Source organism: Oculina patagonica, chromosome 2, assembly GCF_052425735.1.
Source record: "Oculina patagonica isolate OP01 chromosome 2, crgOcupat, whole genome shotgun sequence".
Classification (NCBI taxonomy): domain Eukaryota; kingdom Metazoa; phylum Cnidaria; class Anthozoa; order Scleractinia; family Oculinidae; genus Oculina; species Oculina patagonica.
In genome coordinates, this window is record NC_135759.1 from 6,639,532 (window position 1) to 6,666,719 (window position 27,188).

The window sequence follows — 27,188 nt, forward strand, 5'->3', positions numbered from 1 at the left end:
TGGAGTGTTTCCGACTCGATCATTAGGGACCAGTCGTTATTTATCAGGGCGGGGGGTTATGGCCACTAAATCTTGGAAGAAGTGGTATCAAAAATTGTGACCCTCACCCAAATTGGAGCCAAAAAATTGTGAGCCTCCTCAAATTGGAGTCTTAAAAGTTGTGGCCCTCCCCTTTGAATGTACACATACAAAACAGCTTCTTTATGTTGTAAAAACCATTGGCTCGTAGTTCATTTATTTTGCTGATTGTCTTTAGTTTATTTTCTTTGTTTTGAAATCGGTGTTAAGGGTCAGCTTTGGAATGAGCGAGGCTGCGTGTCCTCTAGGGTAGCCTTGTATTCTCCCTCAGAAAAAATTTTCGATTTTTTTATCGTGTCCATGAATTCTTTGATTTTAATTTACTTCACCTACTCTTGTTGATCACATGCCAGGAAGCAGGGCATTGAGATACAGCTGACGGAGAAATGATGAACTTACCCAAAAACTAGCTTTAGCAAGGAGGGGGGCATATTTGTCGGGCTTCACTAAAAGGCCTTAAAACGCGATTCATTATAAGACGAGTTTTATTTCTCGTGCTTTACCAAAACTACAGAAAAGTTTAGATTAAAAATCTACATTTCTCTTAACCAATAGGTACAAGTGACAAATATCAAAATGGAACATTTTTCCTACGGATATATGAGCATCCTTTTGAACAGACCTGGTGAAATCCGGTTTGGTGAGCTACTTTTGTTTATATTGAGACCTCACTGGCTGTGGTACGATGTAAAAAAACAAGTCATTTTTATTCCTCTCTGGTGGGATTTGCCTTCCACCAAAAAAGATGAGAAAACCCATTAAAATAAAGAAGTACACATTTACCGTTAAATGGCTAACGTGTACTTCTTTATTTTAATGGGTTTCACGCGTCCCGGCTATGAAGAAAAACGTTTATATTATGCCCCCTTCCAGTGTCGGAGAGACGAATTTCGGTTGCTTAATTGGACGTTTCTTTTTGCAGTCCTGTTCGCAGGGTATGAGAAAAGCACATGTGACGAAATCTATCGAGCACATGCGAATATCAAGGTTGCACCAGGTCTGTTACAGCGAGCTGTACATAAAGAGTAAATAAAGTACGCTTCTGCATTCTACCAAAATTCACAACAAACTGCATAAAGCAGCAGAAAAAAGTTGCAAATGCCAAAACAACGAATAAATATATTTACACTTTTATTTTAAATTACGCACGTGGGTAATTTGAGCCGACACAAAACGAGCCAATTTTTGTTTAGTCATTCGATGGCTTAACCTAAAAATATGTTCTCTAAACCAAACGATAAAAAAGTAACTCTTTCATGATTGGTATACTGACCTTATACTATTCAAAATAAAAAGGTAAACGACGTGCCACTTGTGCCGGTTGTACAATGTTTACTCTGGAGTCCCATGTGAATAACAAGCTGGGGATCTTATCTTAAAATTATGGACTAAATAATGATTATATAAGCAGATTGTGACTTGATAATGATTATTATATAAGCAAATTGGGACTTGATAAATGTTTTTGTTTTTATGTTCCTACAGCTACCAATACTTGTTAACAGTTCAAGGTTGAACTAAAAAGAAAAGTTATGTACAGTTAAATCTTTCAAAGCTGTTTCCAGATAGTTAATATCCATGCTATACCATGTCTCTGACATGCTATATCACATTTGATGACGTCTTATCCGGACCCAATGCTACCTCCTTTGCCGATTTTAAACTTTTCCTGCTTACGGGAGCCCAGATCTATAAAAAACAAAGAGGTATTAAATTCAGCTTTTTCAATATACTTTGTTACATCACAACTTCAAGCTTTCACGACAAGACCGGAAGGTACTATGGGTAGAAGTAAAAGTGCTACTGCACGTGCCGAATACTAATGAGATATGACGACATGGCAGACCCAATTTTGTAGGTTTTCTTTCACTTTAAACACGTGGAACTAATGGCGTCAGACCGAGAGGCCTGAAAGACCGCAGTGGAAACAGGAGTAGCCCTGCAAGAAGAAATGCTGAAGTCAGAGTGGGAAGAGAAGCGCCCTCACAGAAAAGAGAAAGTGCATCAAATGATCGCCATCTCATTCTCGTTTACATGGCGTTACTGCAAACGCTACTGTTGCTCAAATATTTGACAGATTTAGCAAGAGAACTCAGTTGAAGACGGCGCGCACATTAAAAATACCCATGTATGGGTGTTTTTATGCGCGCGTTACCCATATATGGGTAGTTTTAATGTGCGCGCTGTCGTCAACTGACGTTCCCATTCTCTTGCTAAATCTATCTATTGGCAGGATTAGCCACAAGAGCAGTTGCACCACGAGAAACTTACTGACCTCCAGGCCAAGGCAAGAAACAACGTACTTTTGCCACACTTTTTTAGTTTAAGAAAAACGTTCTAAACTGAAAGTCATGTAACCGCAGTGAAGGAAAAGCCACAGAAAAGGTCTAAGGATAGGAAAAACAAATAACTCAAGTGCAAAAGTTTAAAATTGTTGATTCTCTCCACACTTTTATGCAAAGTTCAAATGAATACTCAGTCCTCCATTCGTTCCTGTCTCGAAGGCTTATGACGCTTTCATCCGACATGAAATAGCTGTATACACATCGCAATTTTTATTTTAAAGTCAACGTTTACAACCGAAGAAAGTGGAAAATACATCCTCATCATTGTTTAATTTCCAAGATAAATCTAATGTGTGACATCGCGAACAAAATGCAGTGTTTATATTTTTACTAACCGTCAGATTCGTTTTTGATGGCCTCTCAGGGCTCGAACTTTGTTGTCATTTCTGATGGAATTTAAATATAATTGTCCCTTTCTTTGCTTGACATTTGACATTTGTAAATTATGTTTGCTATCTGAAAATTGTGATTTCTATTACTGTTTGAAAATTATAAACTTTATTGTTTTTCATTTTATTTTATTGGATTGCATTGAATTCGATTGTTCAACATCAGAGAGATGTCGGTAAAAAGATAAAATGTTCAAGTTAAAATAATTTAGGGCTAAATGTACAAAGTTTAAAGGTCGAACAGCCAAACGTTTTCGACTTAAACGTCTTCTTCGGGATTGTTGTGTTTATTGCGTCATTAAGTATTTGAATATAATTAGGTCACTGCCATGGGAACAAATAAATTGGATGGGCCAGCAGCTTTTTCTAGGTCTGGCTTTCTAGAAGCGATAAACAAGTCCTCCAGATTTGTTTGGGTTTTCTCCAATTATGTTTGCCGGGGCTTATATTCCACGACAACGAGTTGTGTCTTGAAAAGAATAATTCGCATGCATATATACACAAAAAATGTACTTCAAGTGAACTGACCCTTATTTTTGTTATTCAGTTAAACGCCGCGGCGATTATTTTGTTTTTCATGATCCAAGTGCAGCGTTATTTCTTGCTAACAACAGAATGGTAACTGAACATTTGAATTAAAAAAAAGGAGAGAAAAATGCTTTAGCGCTTGTCTGGAAAGTCGTTTTAAATATCTTAAAACATTGTTATAAGCAAGGAAAATATTTGTGGGGCTTTCTCAAACTTGATTATTACTTGATTTGCTTTTTGATTCTATTATTGATATAAGCGCACTTCATGATGCGACGTTTTTTTGTAGGCGGCGTTTATTAATATTTCTGCCCTAATGTGCGGCGTTTATTCGAGGACAGCGTTTATCCGAGGACGGCGTTTAATCGAATAAATACGGTATGTGTTAAGAAGAACATAAATCTTTTGTTTCGATAAATGAAGATAATTGACGAGAAAACTCAATCTGCATCAACTACAGCGAAAATTCCTGATTGAGATGGATAATGAATATGACACATTGCCGTTCATTGTACTCACATGGATTCACGCGTGTCTTCTCCATTTTCTCGTGAACCAAAATATCAGCGATTGCAAATGGCTCTGTTTGTGTCCCTCGATGGCTTCTTTTTTCTTTGTATTCGGTGTCTTGACAACTGCCATGTGCCTCTACTGTACTTTCATCACCTTGATCACCTTCTTCAAGGCTGACATCAATAGCTCCACTGTCTTTTACAGTAGCGAGAGTGGTTGGCACGGAAAATTCTCCTGTATCCAACTGGCTTTCAATGACATTTGTCTCGGCTAGACCACCTATATCTCCCTGCAAGTCGTTTAGAGTGAGAAGCAAAGCCAGGCAACAAGTAAATGACCACTTCGGATTTTTCCGCCATTCCTGGAAGTAGCTATATAGGTTTAAGGCGTACTGAACTGAAAGGAAACAAGAAACGGAAAATATTTAACAGTTGTACAACCCCAGGGGGCACCCTGTTTACAGCGGCACACACCTATATAGCTCATATATGGGAGTGCCCCCCCCCCCACCGGGTGTACAACGTGTGAAAAAATTGATAGTACGTAAATCTCTCGGTTTACGCTTGTGTCGGTTTTAAGTTTAATTAAAAAAAAAATTGCATAATGTTTTTTTAGCCTCAGAATCATCATCAATGGCAATGACTTTTTTTGTCAGTATCAATTAATATTAGTATAAAAAACATTATGAAATTTTCCTTCCGCTTGCCGTACAGTGGACCATGCTTCATTGGATCACACAATTTTCATACTATTTGCATCAGCAAATGCAAAACGACTTTGAGAGTTATCGCTTTGTCTGATTTTACAGGTGAAAGGAAAGTGCAATTCTTCTTTTTTTGCCCGGTTACTACTTGGATGTCTTACCATGACATAACAGCTTGCACGGTATAACGTACTTCCCGGAAACCGAGCTGCGAACAACATTAAATTCTTCCATTACTCTTAAATTTTGAAATTTCCTTGATGCAGCTGGTGAAAGCTATAAGAGGGGGTAGCTGTAGTAATTGTAAAAACCACTGGAAGCGAGAGTAGCCGATGCTACGACAATTTACAGTTAGCTTAACTGAGCAACGTTTGTAAGTCTCCAAAACGTACTTTCCTCGCCGCTATGGCAATTTGGCACTTGTTAGCGTATTTTTTTTATAATTTTGTGAACAAAACTGAATAGAGTATATCAGGACATCCTGAGCCAGTCAGAGTACGCGAAAATCGATCACCTATATATGACATTTATTACCATGAAGAGATCAAAATCTTATAAATAAACGCACTCCCAAGAAGTTTTAATTGTTACTATATATTTTTTTTGGAAAGCTCTCACCAACTAAATAACATTAATCTAGTAAGCAGTAAAACTGATTTCTTACCCACAACGAGACCGATAACCAAGGTATTTGCTAGAATTACCAAGATCTTGAATGCAATTGCGTCCACGAACGGGTCACTTGAGCCTGATATGTTCTCAGCAGGAATTTTACTGACAGCTCCAATGCCTAGGTTGACCACGGTGACGGCAAGGGACACAGTCATCAATCTGTTCTCGGTCGTGTCTTTAACAGGTTTGATCCAGGCAAAAAGCATCCCATACATCCCGGCCGTAACCCAGGCCAAGCCAATATATGACCTGCTCTCTTGGCCCACAAGAATCAAACCAGATGTAAGGATTACTTTACGTGACATTTCAACCAATTCCCAATACCACGAACTAGACTTATAGCTTTCAAAAAGAAAGCGCAGTGCAGTCGTCATCTCTGTGCTAGAACCTGGACGTTGAAAAGTTTCGGTGGCTCTTGCTGCTATCGTAGCTCTTCGTTGTCTCCAAAGGGCAACGAAAGAAGCGACAGGGAGAGCAACGAGATAGGCACAGGAAACGTACGCTACGATAACCAACTTGTTGTACTTTGAAGAATTGCACTGTATGCTGTAGTCTGCTTTCAAGTACTTGTTACAGATCTCGTCTTTGTCATCCTGACATATTCTTCGGCAAACAAATGGCAGGACATTGGCGGTCTTGAAACACGTTCCTAGGTACGTCACGTACAGGAAGAAGAATACGTTTTTATAAACAAGCTCTTTCGTCTGTGAGACTTTTTGTGACTTTACTTCTTTGTCCACGTTTTCAGTTCTTAAAATGATTTCTTTTCGTACTCTGTAAGCGACACCAGAAAAACAAACGACAGCAACATTTATTGCCATCATAGCAAACAAAGCTCCAAAGGCATCGGCGGGTACTCCAGGAAAAAGGCACTGAACGGGGGCTATCTGAAGAATATTCAGCTGAAGTATTTCTGAATACTCGCCAATGACTTGCAGGGAATCTGGCCATTTTATGTACGAGAAGGCTTCCAGTACACCATAAGTGACTTGATAAAAGCCAATAACGATCTTAAGTTTGGATAAGAATATGTCTATTACAGAACCGCCTTGCTCTTTCTTGATCTTCCTTTTGTTCGTCCACACCAAGGAGGCCACGATTATCAATAAAATGACTGCAATGATTGACAGCTGCCCCACCATCAACTTCTTTGATGGACACTTTTTACACGTTTGCAATTGCTTAAAATAGCCTGAGCTGCAGACTCCACAGAGAGGACCTGTGTAACCATTCTCACACAAGGAATCTAAACCACCTTTGCAAGACCCTTCTAATGGACACATATAAGGCGTTGGTATCGGATAAGGATATTGGACACTGAAAGTATCTAGTGCTGGTGACGAAGCCAACAGATTTGCAACAAAACTTCCGTAGCGATCTCTGCATGTTTCATTCCTCCATTTCCACCAGTATCCAGATTTCAATGAAACATAATCATTTTGGCATTCAAGTCCATGTCCACACTTATGACATTTCTTGAATAGATGTGTTCGATAAAATCCTTTCAAACATTTGCAAGCACGGTGTCCAGCGAAGAAATCAGTTTCTGTCCCTGTAAAAATAAAGGAGTAACAAAGTTATGCCTTTTTGATGCTTCCCAGGTTAGCTGGTGAGGAAGCTACAGGTTTTAATCACACTGCAACTTTTTTTTGTCAGTTTAAAGTGATATCGAGACCATTTCACACTCGTGTCACCTAAATACTGCAAGGCATGTTAGATTTGTAATAAATCTTTTTGTCAGGACTTTGACTTTTAATGAAAATGCCTGTTTTGAGGTCCAACAATTTCGAACATTATTTCAAGTATATTCTCTTCATTTTTATTGGTTAATAGACCACTCAGGAAATTAAGGCATGGGTCTCCCATTATATTTCACCAAAAACTAAAGGAGTGGTCTATCTTCTGAGGCTTTAACCATGACAGTCCGGCTGAAACTTTGGTAAAGTAATAAGTATGAAATTTTGTTCAATTTATGTGAATGACGTATGCAAATTAGGACACGTGACCTTTTGTGGCCAATTATTTCCAAAATATCTTTGAGAAAAAATGGCACCAGTTGAAAACATTCTAACTGTTTTGCAACTAAGCAAGTTCTTAGGTAATGTTTAATAAATAAGCAGCAGTGTTTTATCAAGTTTAAAACACGAGGCGCAGCCGAGTGTTTTAGACTTGATAAACACGAACTGCGAATTTATTGAACGGCTTAAAAATCTTCTGATGTAGATCAACTCATTCTTGCACTAATATTTAGATTTTGGGTTATTTTGGCCTAAAAAATTGGACGTAAAGTTTAGCCGTGTCTTCATCAGATATAAAGACACTCATTAAACATTAATTTCTTTTGTATTTTCTTTATGAATTATCAATGAGTTTTTTAAGAGATGAACAAAAGATCTGTGCCTGGACTTTGTTAAATATCTTATTAATTTCGAAAATAAACGGTATTTTGTACTAGTACCCAGTTCTGCAGAAATAGTCTTTTCTTTTTTTGAGACCGTTATTTTGAATTTTGTCTCAAGGACTGGGCACAGAAGTGATGTACCTACTAACCTTAAGCTCATAAAGCTAACAGCAGCATCCAGAAACTAATAAAAAGTGGTGCCATTTTCAGGTAACGTGATCTAACTTGCATAGGTCAACCTCATAAATTTGACAAAATTTGCAAAAACTATTACATTGCCAAAGTTTAAGCTTGTCATGGCTAAAGGCTAAGAAGATACTACGATTATCAGTTGTGAGGCACAAACAAAGTTTGGTGACGAGTTTTCAACGATACAATGGCATTGTTGTCAAGGGCGACAATCTCTGTTTCCATTGGTAACTTGTCGGTTACAGGGAAACATTTTACTGACAGCAATTTTTTGATTGGCTAATTTCGATCCAAGATGGCGTCTGTTTTAATTGAGCAATTTTTTGATTGGCTGATTATTTAAAATTTCGATCCGAAATGGTGTCAGCTTTTGTCAGCTTTCGAAGCGCCAAATATTGTTCTTTTCATTTTGCACTTGAGAAAGATAAAATATTTAAAGCTGAAGGAATACTTAAAGCTGCTAGAAAATCTCTGGAGTGGGAAAACGAATTAATTTCAGTTGAACAGTATCTCTAACGATGAAGGTAAAGTCAAGCACGTTGAACATAACGTCAACTCTCCACACAGATCTCTAACCGCAAGAGAAAACGTCAATATAAATCAGCTAAGGCATAATACATTTCATTATTTGTTTCTTTTATCGTTGTCTCTGTGTATATTTTTTTATTTGAAAGGGAAATAAAGTGTTGTCAACGATATTTGTAGTGTTTGTATTTATTACATGTAAAGCATCGGGATTGTCGAGCAAGACAATATCACAAACGCAAATTTGTTACCATTGGAAACACAGCAAGTTGCCTTTGACAACAATGTCGTTTTGACTTCAAAACCTCGTCACCAAACTTCCTTAGTGCCCCCTTAACTGATAATCGTAGTAGACCACCCCTTAAGTTTTTGTGAAATGATGGGAGGCCCATGCCTTAATGTTCTTGAGCACAACACCGTACAGAAAAAAAAAAAAAAATAAAAAAACTATTGCAAATAGACCATTTTCGTATTCTCGGTATTGGACTGGAACTAGCTTGCACTGGAGGCTCTTTTATAAGAGCCTCTATTGCAAGCTAGTTCCAGTCCAATACCGCGAATACGAATATGGTCTATTACTAGCCATTACCGTGTTGTGCGCCAACGTTGAATCAAAATTCTTTTCGAAAACATCAAATAAACACACCACAAAGTCGTTGTTCAATCAATATTTGACAGTTATTGAACTTGCTTAACCTAAAACAATCCTTTACTTGTCTGCGTTTCGCAAATCATGTTTTTCCATTGTCTTTGTCTAGGCAACTGATTATTGTTGTTTACCTTCAGGACAAGACTTGCAATCTTGAGGCCGCGTTCCTGGTGCTTTATCATATGCAACAAAAGAACCGTTTGGACATTTCATGCAACTTTCGGCGACATAGCCAAACACGTCAGAGTAAAACCCTCCTGAAAGAGTGGGAACACAAGGTAATTTAGTCTAGTACTCTTTAATGCAAAAGAAATATAACAAAAGCTTATTTTTATTGTGAGATTTTTTTTAATTAAGAAAAGCGAACAGCAAAAAAGAGAACTTTCGCTTATGTTGTTGTAAATTCTTCTTTGTTTATTTCGGACGCGCTTCTTAATAAGACTTCTTCAGGTAAAAATGTTTCATGGGTGTTATTTCAGTACTTAAAATTACCATGATAGTGGTAGTTCTATGACTTCAGTTCATCATCTTGCCATTCTTTTCAACAAAGAGCTATAAAATTGATTTTTGTATTTTCTTTTTCTTTACAGAATCATGCAATGATGAGGCTGAACTGCCATTTGAGGCCTCGTTTTTTTCCCTAGTTTAGATGATGATATTATAAACAACACAACAACTATTTCATATTCAGCCTGTTCAGCCATTTGTACGGTTAGAGGCAAATACCTGGAGGACACTTTGTACATCCCAGCTGTCTTCTGGAGGAAGAGAAGGAAAATGTTCCCGGCGGACATGCTTGAAGTATAAAATAATCATCATCGGTAGAAACATGTTCGAAGCCTGAGGCTAACAAAGTGTTTCTTGCTTCCCGTCCTATTCTGGACCGTCTCCTTAGCTTGACGATTTCTGCTTCGGAACCAAGATAATTTCTAGGAAAACGTAATTATTTTAATAAAAATTTGGTTTGTATCTGATTTTAAAATCGGTTGGTAAAAACGTATAAAACTGAATTTTCGGTAACTCTCTGTTACCTTCATCAGAGTTAAAATTGGTTCAGTTTTTGCATAAAAAGTTTTTTATACACCGCCGGTCTCTAGGGATGTTCCCAAAGTTAAATAAACTTGTGGGAATTGCACATGCTCATTCACACAGTTAATGTCCTGGATAGAATGTAGCGCTTCTAGGAATAGGCGTTGTTTCCTATTGTTGACATTTCTTTCTAAAATTTCTACATAATCCGGATGAATGTCATGGTCTGTTGTTTCCGCGTGAAATCTTATTGCGCTTTCGTTATTAGATCTTGTGCCAGGCTTGTGCTCTGCGCCGCGCGAATTCCACGATCTTTTGCTCTCTCCCACATAGGCAAAATCACATGTTTTGTATTTGACTTTGTACACAATTCCCTTGATCTGATTTGTGGCGGGGCGGTCTTTTGGTTTCTTAAAGATACTGCCCAATGTTTTAACAGGCTTGAAAGTGGTTCTTATGTTTTCTCTGCTAAGCACACGTCGAACTCTCTCGGAAACACCCTTTATGTAAGGGATTGAAGCGTAACCCCTTGGACTCTCTTGACTTTCTTGGTTTTCTGGCTGTATGGTTTCTAGAGCCGGAACAAGGAAACGATCAATGAAACTTTGGGGGTATCCGTTGACTTTAAGGTCACTGATTACGTGTTGTTTTTCGCTCTGTTTCCGCTCAGAGGTCGAGGGAAGATATTTGGCACGGTCCATTAGTGTCTTTACTACAGCTCGTTTGCTTTGCGCGGGACTATGCGACTCGAAGGCGAGATATTTGTTTGTGTGCGTGGCTTTCCTGTACACGCCCACTTCCACTTGACCACTCGCAGATACCGTGTTACTTGTATCAAGGAAAGCTATGGTTTGGCCTTCCGCGCCTGTAGTTGGCATTTCTATCGTGAATTGGATATGAGGCTTAATGGAATTCAGATGGCTGTGAAAGACTCTGATGCTTTCACTCTTTAGGCAAGCATTAGAGTCGTCAACGTAGCGGCGCCACCAGCGCGGTTTTACTGGTGCAGAGGCTAAGGCCTTTTCCTCAATTTCTTCCATGACTAATTCGGCGATCACTGCGCTGACAGGCGATCCCATCGCACAGCCAAATACTTGGTGGTACTGAGTTCCTTCAAATGAGAAATAGCTGTTGTTAAGTACGAAGGAGAGTAGATCGAGAACTTGAGCTTGTGTCAAGCTTTTAAGGGCTTTCCATTCAGTTGTCTCACCAAGTTTGCGTTGAACAATATTTATCGCCAAATCTACTGGGATTGAAGTGAAAAGAGATACAACATCGAAGGACACAATTTGTTCGTCCTCGGCTACTACTTGGCTGTTTATAAAGTTTGTAAATTCTTTAGCGTTCTTGACAGGGAAGCCACTTTCGCTCTGGAGGGATTTTAAGATGGACGCCAAATACTTGGAAAGCTGGTATGTCGGACTGCCAATACAGCTGTTAATTGGTCTTAACGGAACTTGAGGCGTTGCTTCTTTTGGCAGAGTAAAGTGGTCTTCTTTGGGCTCCAGCTTTACCTTGTGTATCTTGGGGAGTTCGTAAAAGGCTGCTGGTGTAGACTCGGATGGCCTGAGTCTCAAGTACTCTGATTCTGTCAAATTGCCCTGCTTTTTGAGATCCAGAAGCTTCTTCTGAAGGGCTGACTCTGTTCTTGAGGTTGGATTTCGCCTTTTATCCGTGATCGGTTTGTATTCATCCCTGTCTTGAAGCATTGCACAAATTTGGTTGTCATAATCCGTCTTGTTCATAACAACAGTACAGTTTCCTTTGTCGGCTTTTATAACCAAAACGCTCTCATCCTCTTTAAGAGCCTTGCAAGCATTTCGTTCTTCCCTTGTTAAATTTTGTTGTCTCGGGGGGTGTGCTTGTTTTAGAGTGCTACAGATTTCACTTCGGATGATATTCTGGCGTTGTTTTGGCAGACCATCGATAGCTGATTCGACCGAAGCGAGAATTTCTTTTGTTGGTACACTACTCGGCGTAATGGCGAAATTAAGCCCTTTTCGAAGGAGTGATATTTCATTCTTGTCCAGTTCTCTGTTGGAAATGTTTACAACCCACTTTTTTTTTAATTGCCTCTTCCTTTCGTTTTGATGGATTTGCTAGTTTCTTCTGATGTCTCCTCTCAACGTCCGCTTTAACGTGTTTGCAACGTTGCGCGACGACTTGAGTTAGAGTGTCGTAGAGCGTTTTCTCGATGCGATCTTCGATCTTCTGCCGAAGTGATTCCTAAGCTTTGTCCAGATGACACTGGCTAATGAGCATACGTAGGTATTTCCAGCCGGTCCACAAGTTTATTTAACATTGGGAACATCCCTAGAGACCGGCGGTGTATAAAAAACTTATTATGCAACAACTGAACCAATTTTAACTCTGATGAAGGTAACAGAGAGTTACCAAAAATTCAGTTTTATACGTTTTTACCAACCGATTTTAAGATCAGATACAAACCAAATTTTTATTATGTCAAACACTGATCGCCCTAATAACGTAATTATTTTGTTTATTTTTTAACCTATTTGTCAGTATATTTGTATGCGAAGCTAGACAATAGGGAGGTGTTAGTACGGAGTCAGGATCTAGATCGTCCATCTCATCTTTAGCATAATACTTTTGAACAGGGGAGGGATAGAAACGAGGTCTGGGACCGAGTAGCGATGCTCTCACAACTTGCAACGCGCTCAATTAACGATGTAGTCAGCGGTTTTTGGACGATGATGCAACAGGCAATCTTTTCCCGCGAAATGGAAGCTATGGCAATCACGGCTACCATGCCGTGGAATCACTTATTATAAAGGGGTTCAACTCTTTTAACGAAAAATCTAAAAGCAGTGTGTTTATCCGAAAATTTCGTCATCGTCGTGTAGTTATAAAAACGCAGAATTTTGTGATGCCGTGCTAGTAATGCAAATGATTGAACCACGATTTTCAACTGGCCCACATGGGGATTGTAAATGAGGTAAAACAAAGAACAACCAAGTCAACAAACAACTTCAAAACAATAGAGCAAGCGGAATATTCGATCGCCGCGTTTTCATTACCATTTCCGTAATGGTTTTATTTCATAAGAAACACCACATATTGACACCAAGAACCTTTCCAGAGAAATTTTCTCTGCTTTAAAGGCAAAACTTAGAAATCCTTTTTTTTTTCACTACTATAAAAAATAACCGAACTCCCCCCCTGGTCCCGTGTTGTTATTGTTTTGGCAAGTTCACAAAGAAAGGAGCTGCTCATGCGCCTTAGAGACATCCGCTGACTACCGCCCCGATGATTGCTTTGCAAGTTGTGAGAGCATCGCTCAGATTTCATATAAGAGAATGTATGGGAAGTTGCTCCCCCACCTCCCACCCCCTGCTTTTGAAACTTTGTAATTCTAAGTGGAAGTTCACTTAAGGCTGGTTCTCATGCATATGATCGACCCGATCGTTTCTATCGCATCGATCGTTCGGAGGCGATTAAAAGGCTGGTTCTCATATGATCACCCCGATCGTTTCTATCGCATCGATCGTTTGCAAATACTGAGACGATCGCAGGCGATTGAAGCGATTGGGAGCGATCGGGGGTTCTCGTATGATCGCCCCGATCGTCCGGAATATGCAAAGTACCCTGTCAAAGCCTTTGTCCGAAACAATTCTTTTGGCGCAAAACTCATCATATAGTGAAACAAGCCACAAAAACCTCGTGCGTGCGTCGGAATAACATTCAATGTTCATGATAGTGAAAAATGTAGGGTTAATCAAACAAGATAATAATTCATGACCTTTCTTTGTCCCCGTATATGAATATTCGATTTTATTCCGATCGACGCACGTGTGTTTTTTCAAAACTCCGATATCGCTTTTGGGCAGCCTTCGATGCAAGAGCAAACCTTGTGGCCTCCTACCTTTTCGTTATTGCCGTTTTACGGCGAAAGAGTGATAGGGAGGCCAAACGGAAACGTAGTTCTTGGCAAAATTGATGCACCATGTGTCTCAGTTTGGATCGCTTCGATCGTCTCCCTCTGTGAAAATAGTTCTCATTTAATCGTTCGCGATCGCCGCGGTTTGCGACCGATCACCCGGATAGAACACGGGCGATCGAAGCGATCGTGATCGCCCCGATCGTCGCAGACATTAGCGATCGTCTCTGTAATGTTCTCATATGATCGCCCCGATCACAAGCAAACTTTTTGAAACGACAGAGGCGATAGAAACGATAGAGGCGATCATACGAGAACCAGCTTAAAGCGGGTGGAAGCGATCAGGGGTTGATATGATCGTCCCGATCGCCTGGTATGAGCGAAGACTTACAAAAAACAGACATTACAGCCCTAGATTCAACACAGTGACAGTTTTCAATGAAAGAACAAACCTCGTGGCCTCCTATCTTCTCAGTTTTTGCTGTTTTAAGGCGTAGAAGGGAAAAAGAAGCTAGAAAGATAGAACATGGGCGATTCAAGCTATCGTGATCGCCCAAATTGCCGCAGACATAAGCGATCGTCTGTGTGCTGTTCTCATATAATCGCACCGATCGCAAGAAAACTTTTTGAAGTGACAAAAACGATAGAAACGATCGGTGCGATTATAAGACGAAAAGGCTTAAGTGACAATCGCTAGGATTGTTATAATCCTCAACTGCTCAGGAACCCACCACAGATTTCTTTCGACATGCATTCCTTTTGTAGTTGAAACCGTACCTTGCAACTGACGCAAATTATTCCTTGTGTCTACAGCGCACCTCTACTGTTTAACAAATTCATTCCATTTTGCCGTGCGTCTGTTCAGTTACAGATCAGAGATGACGTCAGAATGCGGTATGAACAAAATAGTGGCCCACGGGCCGCTAGACGAGTGGGTCACTCATGTTCATACATAGGCGTACGAGCCGGGGGGCTGGGGGGGGGGCTGCAGCCCCCCCCCAAATTTTGGCAACTCAGATTTTTTGGGCAGCAAGAGAAATTTGGACAACGCCAGTTTTTAAAGAAGTTTTTTTTCGAAAAGATAGATATTTTCTATTTTAACCTGAAGTTGGCGTGTTAAAGCCAGTTAAATTCACATGAGACAGTGGTTGCTTAGCGCCTGATGAGTTTCTGGTTAATAGTGAAGGGGATCATTTGTTGATATACATATTTGTAATTTTTTTTACTGTTGGGCACTGTACTGCAAATATCTGTCACAGTTAAACACCTGATAAAGAAAGCTTCTCCGTGTTGCTAAATTTTACAAAATCGACGGCGAGATTCTGGAATTCGAGCAGAAAATGTGCACGAGTTTTCGTCGTGTGTGCGCGGATGAGGCTAAAAGACTGTTTCAGAAATGCTGGAGACAATGCAAGAAAATGACCTATTTGATAAGTTTTCAGAGTTTCCTTACGTGGTTCATATCCATGCAGTGATACCTGCTACATCGTGTTCTGCAGAACAATCATTCAGTGCGTTGCACAGATTGAAAACTTACCTCCGCAGCATCTGATGTGGCGACAACGGGTCAGTAAGGCCAAGTAAAAAAAAAACGAAACAAATGTTTCTCGTCCCCGCCCGCTTCATTTTTTGGGGCCGCCTCTCTTTTTTTATTATTTGTTTTTGGAAAAGTTAGAACGAATAAAAAGCAACAATGTTTACTTTCACTTTGTACGGGGTAAGACATGGCTTTTGTCTGCGTTTTAATACAAACTAAGGCCAAAACTTTAAATCCATGTTACCCTAGGTCCGTACTGGATAGTTGAATAACCTTGCAGGATTTTTTTTGGAAGTTCGCTTCTGGCCTGGAGAATTTGACGATGGAGGAAAAAAACATCGATATTCGAACAACCGTATGGAATGCAACAAAATAATTTAAAAAATAACAAATCAACAAAAAATGCGCCCGCCCGCTCTCTTTTTTATAGAAATCCGGACGAGAAACATTTGGTTTTTTTTTTTTACTTGGCCTAAATTATTACTTGTCATCGCACTTGTATAAGCATTTATTGGGAATATTCCACCTCTGTAGTCAATAACGACATGGATCGTATTGTTGATATCTTTGGCCGTCGAAATGGTAGAGACAGCTATTTCTTTTAACGTGTTTTATGAGCTCATATGATAGATTCTTATGTAAGAATTTTTCACTTCATTTGTAAGCCTATGTTAGTGCATCGTATGACTCTCGTTTCTTCTCGACTGTTTCGTAAAAATTTGGGCAACTTGCGAGAATTTTTTGGGCAAATGTCTCACCGCCCCCCCCCTGGCAAAAATTTGCTCGTACGCCTATGTGTTCATACCACATTTTGACGTCTTCTGTGATCTATAACTGAACAGACCCACGAAAAAATGGAATCTATCTGTTTTATACAATAAAACAAGACTTCAGTACACTTCAGTGTGAGCAATGCCGCTACCGGTGAGCTAAAGTTGTTTTCATTTCACGATAAAGTTTCCGTAACCACGAAGGAGTGTTAAACCGATTTAATAAACAGAAAAACGGTAAAATGAAAGTCAATGAAAAAACTAACCTTTCAGGTCCAATTTGAAGAGTTGTTCAAATCTGTAAGCATTAACGTAATTAAGCGTTCAACCGCCATTCTTTTGTTTGCCGTGGCGTCGACGTCCAACTGTACAGCATCGGTCAAACACTTTCATACAGATTTTGATAATTTCTCGAATAATTCACTATCTTCTTCAAGCTTGTTTAGCCCAGTTATATGCTTCGAAAGGTGAACGTTGCCTGGCGTATTATTTCTCATTGTAGATTTGTAATTAAGCTGAACTTTTTTGCTTTGTTGTGGCCCTGCGAGTTTGAAAAACTTTGCCGACAACTCTGATTTGGACTATGAACTCTGATCACGCGCGCGAGTCACACCACCGCGTGCCGTCATCTATGCGTCTGTACTCTAATAGATCATAGGTAAGAACCAATCAAGATGTGCGTAGAATTCAGGTTATTGTATGAAACAGAATAGTTCTGTTTAATTTATTATAGACACTAACAGATAAACTGTTGCTCCTGCGAAAATTGTTCCTGCTCCTGCGACGTGTTTTAATGTTCCAACCATTCTATTTATGATAGACCTGACACCAAAGAAAGCAAATTGACAATCACTCGTGTTTGTTTAATAGCTCTTCACCGCAATTCAGTTAAGAAGTGGAGGATATTTATCAAACCACCAAGCCGTCATATTCTCTCAGTGCGATACCCTCGCTTTGTTAATAAGTTATATTATAATATATCGCTGCAGTTATAATGTGTTAAAATTAGTACACATTACATTTGAATATTAAAATCACGATAAACGTAAAAGGACTTCATGCTCAGTATCTTTATTCTTGTCCGTTGCAGATGTCTGTTAGAAAGAAAAAAATAGATAAGAATTAGTGTTATGTATATATTCCGGAAATAGCGCTGCATGATTGAATGAATGGTTACTAGTTTTCATTATTGTTTTTATAACCCACATTCCTTATCTTATCGTCAACGCGGAGCATGTGAATCTGAAAATTAAAGAACTAGCAAGCGTAAGATATTTAGGGGGTAAAGGAGAACCTTATTTCCTTCGAATCACTAATTGCGTATATTTCATAGATTAGTTCATGGATAAAAAGAGAATAATACATGGTTGTGCGGAGATATAAAATTTATCTTCGAGTGTTCAACTCGATATCTCACGAGTGAGGGCAGCGAACGAGTGATATATCGAGTTGAACACAAGAAGATAAATTTCATATCTCCAAGCAACCATAAATTATTTTGTTTATTTATTTTAAAAACAACTAATAACGAAGTTTTTGACGATTTTCCGAAGACTTCCACCCATTTTCGAGGATTTCCGAAGATTTTCAAAATGTTGCCCGAAGGTCATACGAACGTTTTCAAACATTTCCAAACTTTCCCGAAAACTTCCGAAGACTGCCGAGGAAGATCCGAAGATGTTTCGACTTAATATCGATAAGCTTTGGTTCATTCACCATTGAAACATGGTGAACTTGTCAGCACGTGATAAGCGATATCAAAATTATCGTAATTTTACACACGTCGAGATCCAGTTTTTCTCTGTGGTCAAAACCCCAATAAACAAGCGCAGTTTATATAATAACGCATTTTGTAAACATTATTGAAGATAATAGCCTAGTAGCAAGACTTAATCTTACAGGTGAGCCCACAGTGAGACAAGTCCTTCAAAGCGTAAATCAATCCGAGGCTTTCAATTCGTGTCGTTTGTCAATTTTGGATTACCTTATGGATTATCGTAAATTGATTCATAAACGATTTGATTATTTTGTTTTATGACCAAAGCACCTGGTGGGTTTCTATAATTTCACTTGTACAACAAGAAAACATATTTTTATGGCATGCAATAAATCTCTTAACCAAGCTTGCTCGGGACGGTCTTCGGTCTTTTCTGTACGACCTCGCTACCCGCGGTCCGTACTGTCAAGACTCGGGCTGATGTCGCCCCAGTATGATCCTCGCGTTTCTTATTATGTATCTTTTGTCTTTATTAACTTACATATGCTGAGGAATAAGGGGAATAGTTTCGGTGTACCCCCGAAGGGTAAATGCCTCTGGTTCGACTGTCGTTATAGGATTATTCGATAACATTCTGAAAAATAAAGAACCAAAAAAATGTTGAAAGTACCACAGACAATGCCTAAATTAGTTATCACAGTCAAAATTTAAAGGCTCTTTGAGCAAACTCAAGACGCAGTGAAAAGCAGTTTAGGCTTTCAGCTAGTCGATCATCATTACTCATGGATGACTCATTTCGTTGTATTAATTAGTTTTTCTAACCATCACTGAAATCTAAGATCGCTCATTCCCGGGCATTTGTATTGCAGGTTGTAGCTCCTTTAAATACCCTTTAGGAAGGGGGATTCGATGCTCTGTGAAGATATGACCAGTGGGGCATTTGTCAGTGTAGTTTGGAAAAAAAGGAAAAGTGCGGAGAAGGGTTGGGCTCTCTTAGATTTGACTGACACACTATTTTGATGATTACCTTATTTTTGGACTTTCTTTACTCGCAAATTTAAAACAACCCTTAAAATCTTAAATTGCAATGCAAGACAGCTCTCAGTATTTTTCTTTTGGACATTTTCCCGCGCTTTTTATTGTAGCCGCCAATCCAGGCTGTTCAGATTCGAAGCAAAATCCGTACTATGTTTTTTCTAGCGGTAGATATGAAAGTTGTTTCTTTTGACCAAAATTTGATTTATATGGAGAGCCTTTCATTCCCTTTTATGTTAAATTGCGCCTCTTTTCATCAGAATGGAGTGTGAGGAAATCGGGTCACTATCGGTCGTAGCCAATCAGAGAGAGGCAGTGTGGAAGAGCGTGAGCCTGTGCCCTAGACCGTTCTACGTGACTCAGCCCTTGTCACGCAACAGCGTGACTACCTCTCGTTATGAGTGAAAAATACGGGAAATACGGGCATGCTAACTATTTGGATTATGATTCCGAGTGCGATGGAAATAAAGTAAGTAAAGCAAATGGCTTACTCCTTCTTCGAAATCGCCCATGGCACCATTCATCACATCGTCACTATTCTCTTCCATCTTGCACTTATGTACAACACGTTTCGAAAAAAGGGAAACCTCCTTTTGCATTTATATAGACCACAATGGATCTCCAAGGATACCCCTCTTGTTCTTATAGAGATGCAATTCTCCACCTTTACAAAGGACACATTTTCTGCAGTTGCCTGCAGATTTTCTGCACTACCTGCACATTTACTGCAGTGCAGAACATGCGCAGTTCAGTCGAGTGCAGTCCATTTGATGTATTGCCGTGGTATTGAATGGCGCTCATTTTGTTTTCCTTATCTACACCTGGAGTGTGGACATTACGCCGCATCAATGTCGTTATTGTCACAAGCCATTCATTCGCATTGGAAGTAAAAGGCATCACGAGAAATTTACTTTTTAGAAGGGGTTTGAGCATGGCCAAGACTCTCCAGAAGATTTTGCCAAGAGTATATTGCCTGTTGAAACGTCAAATGGAAACCCAGGAGGAATAGAAAAGGGAGAGGCGTTTCGGTTCAAGACACCCACAAGTATTTTGGTCGTGGATACCTCTGGTTGCGGAAAGACGTGCTTTACCGAGTCGTTTTTTTTAATCACTCAGAAAAGCTGTTTAGTACACCCCTTGAGACCATTTATTAATGTTGCGGGGTCTGGCAAGATGGATTCAGAGACATGCAAGAGGCGTGGGTACAATTTCACGAAGGGGTTCCTTTAACCTCCCAACTGAAAAAATGGTTTCCGAACGATGGATTCCTTGTGTTGGACGATCTTTTGACAAAGGGAAGTGAAGATAAAGAGTGACTAGATTTGTTCACTAAACACTCTCATCATCAAAATATCACCGTCATGCATGTTTTTTTCCTTTTTTTCCATTTGTTTTTTTGCCATTTTCATTACTTTTTTTGTATACATGTAAATTAATAGAAAATAGTGAAAGAGAGTATTTGTAATTATTATTATTGTTTAAGTAAATATTATTGTAAGTAATTATATTGTAAAGTAATTAAGAACAGATTGATTGCTAAAACAGCAATTGCGCGGCTGTTTTAGTTTAACAATAAATTGTAACTGTTTGTAATTGTATGTTTGTACTTTGTGTTGTAGATGAATAAAAAAAATGTTTTTGTGTCAAGATATGTTCCCACCGGGTAAATACGCCAAGAGTATTCCCAAGAATGCACACTACATCATAGCCTTCAAGAAATCTCACGACCAACTTGCTATGCGGAATTTACTGCTTCAAGTTTTTCCCACCTTCTGGCCAGACATTATGACGGTATATCAGAAAGTGGCGGAAGGACCTTTCAGGTACTTGGCCTTGGACCTGCACCCAGCCAGTGATGACAGGAGACGGGTACTTATTCACCTGTTGATGCACGAATGATACCCACGCTGGTATCGATGATTGGTGGAGGACGCTTGAACGCTAAAAAATTGAATACTAGAAATCACTTCAAACGACTCCAGCTCAGCTGAGGTACGCTTTCTTGGGTGAAACATTGACGAGAAGAAAAATACAATGGCTAATCGCTCACCAGATATTTTTGACACCGAGCCAGAAGGTGGAAGCGATGAAGAAAATGTAGAGGAAAAGGATCCTAAAGAGTAACCTGAGGAAGAGGAGGAGGAGGAGAATAGTAGCAGCTCAGAAGAGGAAGGGGAAGTGGAGCACGATGAGCCAGACTATGATCCGTGGGATCCGTTACGTAAAGAAGTGGGGGCCGAAGATATCAAAGAATCGTACATGGGAGAGGTTAAACGGTTTCTCGATAACGGTAAAACCGAAGACTATGCCGAGAATGCCGCTTTCAATGCCTTGTTACCACTAATAAGAAGTAATAATAAATAAATAAATAAAAAGTATTTTTATAGCGCCAAAATCCACTAATTGCTCATGGCGCTTTACAATAAAAAAAAATATTAATAAAATGATGTTAAAAAGTTAAAAGCTCTAACAATTTTAAAAAACGGATATTTACAAATATAAGTTCAAATGTACCTAAAAAAATAATAATAATTAAAAAGCCTGTTTAAAAAGGTACGTTTTTAAATGTCTCTTAAAAATGTCAATAGAAGGACTTAATCTAAGTTCAAGTGGGATTGTGTTCCACAGCCTTGGGGCTGCCACGGCAAACGCTCTCTCTCCATATGTTTTTAATTTTGCTTTGGGGGTCGCCAGAAGGTGCTGTGTAGATGATCTTGAAAAATCTCCGAGAGGTGTGATAGTAAAGTAACTCTTGCATGTAGCAAGGCGCTGCCCCATGGAGAGCTTTGTAGACTAGTAAGAGAATTTTGTAAATTATACGATAGCGGACAGGTAGCCAGTGTAGCTTCTTAAGCACAGGGGTAATATGATCGAATTTCCTAGTATGCGTAATAATTCGAGCTGCCGTATTTTGAACGGATTGTAATCTTGAAAGTAGATGCTGTGGAAGACCATATAGCAGTGAGTTGCAGTTATCCAACTTCGAAGTAATAAAGGCATGAACAACAGTTTTGGCACTCTCTTCATCAATGTACTTTCTAATTTTGGCTAGATTCCTTATATGGTAATGAGAAGACTTGCAGATTGATTTGATGTGTTCCTCAAGGTTAAAACACTGATCAAAAATAGCGCCCAGATTTCGAGCTGAGGATGTTGGTACAACGTTCACATTGCCAATTTGAAGAGACTCTAAAGGAGGCCTAGGGCGATACCTTGAGCTGATAAGAACAACTTCAGTCTTTTCTTGATTTAATTTAAGCTTGTTGACAGCCATCCAGTTGTCAGTATCACAGACACACTGCTCAATCGAAGTTTTACACTGTGCCATTCTATCAAGACTGTCAGTTTTAAACGCCACATAAAGCTGTGTGTCGTCAGCATAGAAATGGTACTCTAAGTTGTGACGCTTGATAATGTCGGCAAGAGGTGATGTATACAGTAAGTATAAGAGAGGACCAAGGACTGATCCTTGCGGTACGCCACGTTCCAAGAAACGTCGAGAAGATCTACTGTTATTGACTTTAACGAACTGTGTACGTGATGTTAAATATGATTTTAGCCAAGAAAGTACTGTTCCTTTGATCCCAAACCGAGTAGATAGCCTTGATAATAAGATGAAATGGTCTACAGTGTCAAAGGCGGCCGATAAATCAAGTAAAAGTAGAATAACGGAGTTATTGTTGTCGATAGCAGTAAGAATATCATTGTGAACTCTTACAAGGGCTGTCTCTGTGCTGTGAAATCTTTTATAAGCAGATTGAAATGTCTCACCAAGGTGGTGCTTCAATATGTGATCGTTTAATTGCGAAGCAACAGCTTTCTCTATCAGCTTAGACTCAAATTTCAGATTTGAGATTGGCCGAAAGTTTTGTAGTTGCTCAGTATCGGCGTCTTGTTTCTTGAGAAGTGGTCTTAATACGGCAACTTTAAGAGCATGTGGCATTATACCAGTCATAAGGGACATGTTTATAATAGAGGTTAAAGTAGGTAAGATGACATGGAGGCAGGTTTTTAGGACATATGCAGGTACTGGATAGAGCTCACATGATTTTGACGATGTTTTCGTGGCAAATACTTTCACCTGGTCCAAAGTAACTTGCTGAAAGTTGTGAATTTCCGTATTACACGAAGGCCTATCTGTGGTGCGAGGTGAATTGAGGTCATTCTCTACAGTCCTTTCCATTAGTGTATTGTGTATCTTGTCAACTTTACTGATGAAAAAATTGTTGAATGCATTTGCAAGGCTGGTGGAATCAGAAAAACTGGAAGGATATTGTTGCTCCTTCTGTTTCTGGAGCAACTTGTTTACAGTTTTAAATAACGTCCTTTGATCACCTGAGATCTCACTGATAATAGTAGTGTAATAAGCTGATTTTGCTGAATCAATTAAGTTATTTACAACGCTACATTGATGAACGTATAGTTCACGATCACTTGGTAGTCGTGTGGAACGCCACTTTCTTTCCAGTTTTCTTCTGATGCGTTTATTTTGGGCAATCTCAGTTGAATACCAGGGTGCTGATGGACGAACTGTTACTGTACGTTGCTTGGTAGGTGCATGCCGATCTAACAACGAGCGTAGCACGTTATCATACTGGTCAACCAAGACGTCTAAATCAGAAGATGGCTCCATAATTTGAAGGGAATCAGTAATGTCATTGCAGAAGGTGTTAAAGTCAATTGAATGGAGTTTTCGATAAGTTATGGTTTTCTTCTTGAATTGAGGTTTCTGTAGCAGCAGATTGATATTTACCGCAGAATGGTCTGAAATCACTGGATCAAAAGTTGAAACACCACCGAGAAATGCATCATTCGATTTGGTGATCACAAGATCGAGGGTATGACCACTAATGTGGGTGACTTCAGTTACATGTTGGCTGCGATTATAGGACTGCAGAATATCCATAAATCTTTTAGCTTGAAAAATTATCAACATCATCGACATGTTAATTAAAATATCCAACTATTAGCAAACCTCCAGGTGAATCAGCCGTTTGCTCAATTATAGTTTTGAAAACTCTTCATAGAATAAGTCATAAGACGAATGGCCAGGAGGGCGATAAATCACAAGAATCCTGATGCTTTGAAGACTACGAAAACGAGCATCCATGTATTCGAAGGATTCAAACTTGTCAATGATCTGGTTGTTTACATCTAGAGTTTCTTTAAATAATAGGCCAACACCACCGCTAGGCTGGGGAAGGCCTACTTAGAGCGTCTAAAATGGACTTACCGTATCAAACGCTACGCACTACACCGTAAAGTTATGAAAGACGAAGACGACATGGATTTCAACGAAGCAGCCCAGTCAGCGGTGGAAAAACGGAAATTCTTGTTAAGCAGTGTCATGAGAAAGAAGTTACTCTCCGACGAGTCGAATGATGACAAAGACGAAGTGGAAATCTAAGCCAATAAGACAACGTGATTGTAGGGTTTTATGCATTATTTGTAAGATGCCACACAAGATGAGTTGCTTCATCATTTACTACTGAGAGGGGAACGAGAAGACATTGTGCAGTAGAGCTTAACACAACTGAAAACATGGAGCGAATCCTAGCCCGGGATAAACAATGGCGTACAGAAGATGCTGAGACTATCAAAGCTCGTCGTGAAACAAATCAACAGGATCCGAAGAGCATACTGTAAAAACAACAAGGAGCGTTTAGCGATTACCACAGAAAATACCGTAGAAAGAACAGGGAACGGATCAACGAAAGATGGAGACAATATTACGTAAAGAGCAAGGAGCGGATCAATCTAAGACTTCGTGGTAAAAAAAAACAAGCAGAAAAAGGAGAGAATGATACCACACGTTTTGGGCTGTAAGTGGAAGGGACCTGGGATCCAGTGTCTGCGAGAGGGCATTTTCAAATTCAATTTCCAGCGAACATGTGATTACGCTTTGTGAAATATTGACGTGAATTTAATTTTGTTAATGCACTGCGATTAAAATAGGTTGGGGAACATCCCTCTGTACTTGATGAAGTTGATACGAGGTAAGTAAGTAAGTAAGTAAGTAAGTAAGTAAGTAAGTAAGTAAGTAAGTAAGTAAGTAAGTAAGTAAGTAAGTAAGTAAGTAAGTAAGTAAGTAAGTAAGTAGGACTTTATTTAACGAGGGTGACACCTGACAGTAATCAAACTGATAAACTTGTGGCCCTCACAAACAAGGAAATGGGGAATCCCTCCCGTGACACTATACTGCAGCCTACATAATATATAACAACATAGGCGTAAAAGGGGTTTCTATAAGAACACGAGGAGTATCCTTGGAGAACCATTGTGGTCCATTAAAATGCAAAAGGAGGTTTGGTTTTTTATTCCAAAACGATAGTGACCCGATTTCCTCGCATTCCATTCTGATTCAGATTAGACACTGAACAAAACACCCTTTGCTTCCTCGTGATCCCCCTAGACACACACTCTGTTCAGATTTTTCCCTAAATCGGGTGCCGGTCACTAGGACTAGAGGCATGCATCCCGCAGTGTGTACATCCAGGTTTTTTGAGAATAATATAATTTTGAACAACTTATTTCCGGTTTGGTCACTTCCGGTGAGGTCACTTTCGTCGACGGTTGCTATGGCAGCAATTTACGATGACTGCCTGTCTAAATCAGCCCTATGTGGACCGATAAGACTACTAGCTACTACTGACAGAGAAGAAAAAGGGCCCGAATTGAAAAGAACTTTTAAATTCTTTTTGCAGGCCCAAGAGAGGCCCACAACCCTAATCTTGACAGTAACCAGCGGATTGCGTAGCACGCGTGCGCGCCACGTTTATAACAGAGCAGCTCGAAACCGGAAGTTGAAAATTTCTTCTTCCACCAAGATCGATAAGAATGCGAAAAATGTGTCAATCACAACAACACGTGCCTCAACCGGAAGTTGAAAATTTTGATCTTCCAGATCCCCCAAGAATGCTTAGAATGCAATCACGAACAGTTTATCCCGTGACATCGAAGCCTTCATCAATCGCCTCTATCACCATGCATGAAATTTTCCTCAATGTTTACGAAACCAACGCGTTTAAATGGAATCTGTAGAACGATCTTAACTTGTTGTTTTACTTATGTAACACAATGGAGGAACGTTCGCTTGTGTTCGGGGTTCGAAGAAAATGGAAATATTGTCTGCTCAAACTGGCAAAGAAATCGTTGGAACAGACTACAGCCGTACTTGAAGGATTCTATCTAGGCCCGCACTTTCTAACTTGTGGTTACCACCAGTTTAAAAAAGTATTAGTGGTACTCGCTTTCGCATTCTTGCAAGTGTACATCCGTGCACCATATACACTTTAGATGAAGGAATCAAATATACAATGAGATAAAAGAGAACTCACCTGAATTAAGGCATGGTTCTTGTTTTCATACGACGTTTTGGTCGTTTATTCTTGATTTGTTCTTTTTCTCAAAAACGTTGCTTCGCTTTGTTTTTTTATATAGGAAATGAGACTTTCCAATGATTGGCTCAGCTCTAAGTTGTCTTGTGACTGACCACGCCCACAATTGTAAAAATTATGTGCATTTAAGTTACGGGATGTAAATGTACAAGAAAACTCTCCTTTTGTCTCTTAAAACCTTAACCTCACCTATCCAAAAGCCCTGCTAAACGGCGATTCTGAAAAATGTTTATTACTTCTTCATTATTTCCCTTTTTGCCTAGTCCCAGTCTCTCTACAAAGGAAAGACGTTGTAATTGAAACAAAAGAAATAAATTTGTAAATTCTCTATACTTGGTAGTAACAGCCATTAGCAGAAATCAAAATTAGTCGATTATTATATCTGCAAGTTCTCGTAAATTTGGTTTGAAATTTATATCAATAATTGGGTGTGGTATGTCACGTGACCAAGCAGGAATGACCTTTAAACCAAAAACTAAAACATTTCGTACAAAAATCTCACCTTATAAGTGAAAGCTTGAATAACTTTTTGATTAGACCATGCCCTCCAAATTTAGCCTGACCCATTCCTTAATTCAATTGAGAAACTGAATTGCTAATGTTCATTAATACTCACAACATGCCAGTAACATAATAAAAGGCTCGATATGGAATAGTCTTCAATCGGTTTGAACTTAGGGAACTAAAAAATAAGAAAAACAAAAGATGCCTGGTGTAATCTATTGACGAATATTAATTAAACTAACTTCTGTAAGTTTACCTGAAATTAGAGAGTTATATCACACGCTAGTGGAACAAGGAAGGATGGCATAG

At 39.3% G+C, this 27,188-nt stretch overlaps 2 protein-coding genes across 2 annotated transcripts; both read right to left on the reverse strand.

Moving 5' to 3' along the window:
* Window positions 1-545: 545 nt before the first annotated feature.
* On the reverse strand, window positions 546-10,877 carry LOC144642776 (uncharacterized). The gene is made up of 6 exons (XM_078501847.1): window positions 10,716-10,877; window positions 9,719-10,441; window positions 9,124-9,249; window positions 5,221-6,780; window positions 3,860-4,249; window positions 546-1,767 (listed from the first exon to the last, which is right to left on the reverse strand). The coding sequence occupies exons 3-6, from the start codon at window positions 9,203-9,205 to the stop codon at window positions 1,703-1,705; spliced, it is 2,097 nt and encodes a 698-aa protein (XP_078357973.1). The 5' UTR covers window positions 9,206-9,249; window positions 9,719-10,441; window positions 10,716-10,877; the 3' UTR covers window positions 546-1,702.
* Window positions 9,281-27,051, reverse strand: LOC144637869 (uncharacterized). Its single transcript, XM_078496964.1, has 6 exons — window positions 26,992-27,051; window positions 18,485-18,577; window positions 17,246-17,320; window positions 16,968-17,048; window positions 9,719-9,921; window positions 9,281-9,288 (listed from the first exon to the last, which is right to left on the reverse strand). Exons 1-6 carry the CDS (start codon window positions 26,994-26,996, stop codon window positions 9,281-9,283), a joined length of 465 nt encoding a protein of 154 aa, XP_078353090.1. The 5' UTR covers window positions 26,997-27,051.
* Between the last annotated feature and the right edge of the window lie 137 nt (window positions 27,052-27,188).

Coding starts and splice junctions, on each gene's coding strand:
- LOC144637869 (XM_078496964.1), bottom strand. Junction 17,321..18,484: donor CCCCTTATTCCTCAGCATAT/GTAAGTTAATAA, acceptor TCTTTCTAACAG/ACATCTGCAACGGACAAGAA. Junction 17,049..17,245: donor CGTGATTTTAATATTCAAAT/GTAATGTGTACT, acceptor CTTTGGTGTCAG/GTCTATCATAAATAGAATGG.
- LOC144642776 (XM_078501847.1), bottom strand. CDS start 9,205: ATGAAATGTCCAAACGGTTCTTTTGTTGCATATGATAAAGCACCAGGA. Junction 4,250..5,220: donor GGTTATCGGTCTCGTTGTGG/GTAAGAAATCAG, acceptor GTTTCCTTTCAG/TTCAGTACGCCTTAAACCTA. Junction 1,768..3,859: donor GAAGACACGCGTGAATCCAT/GTGAGTACAATG, acceptor TGTTTTTTATAG/ATCTGGGCTCCCGTAAGCAG.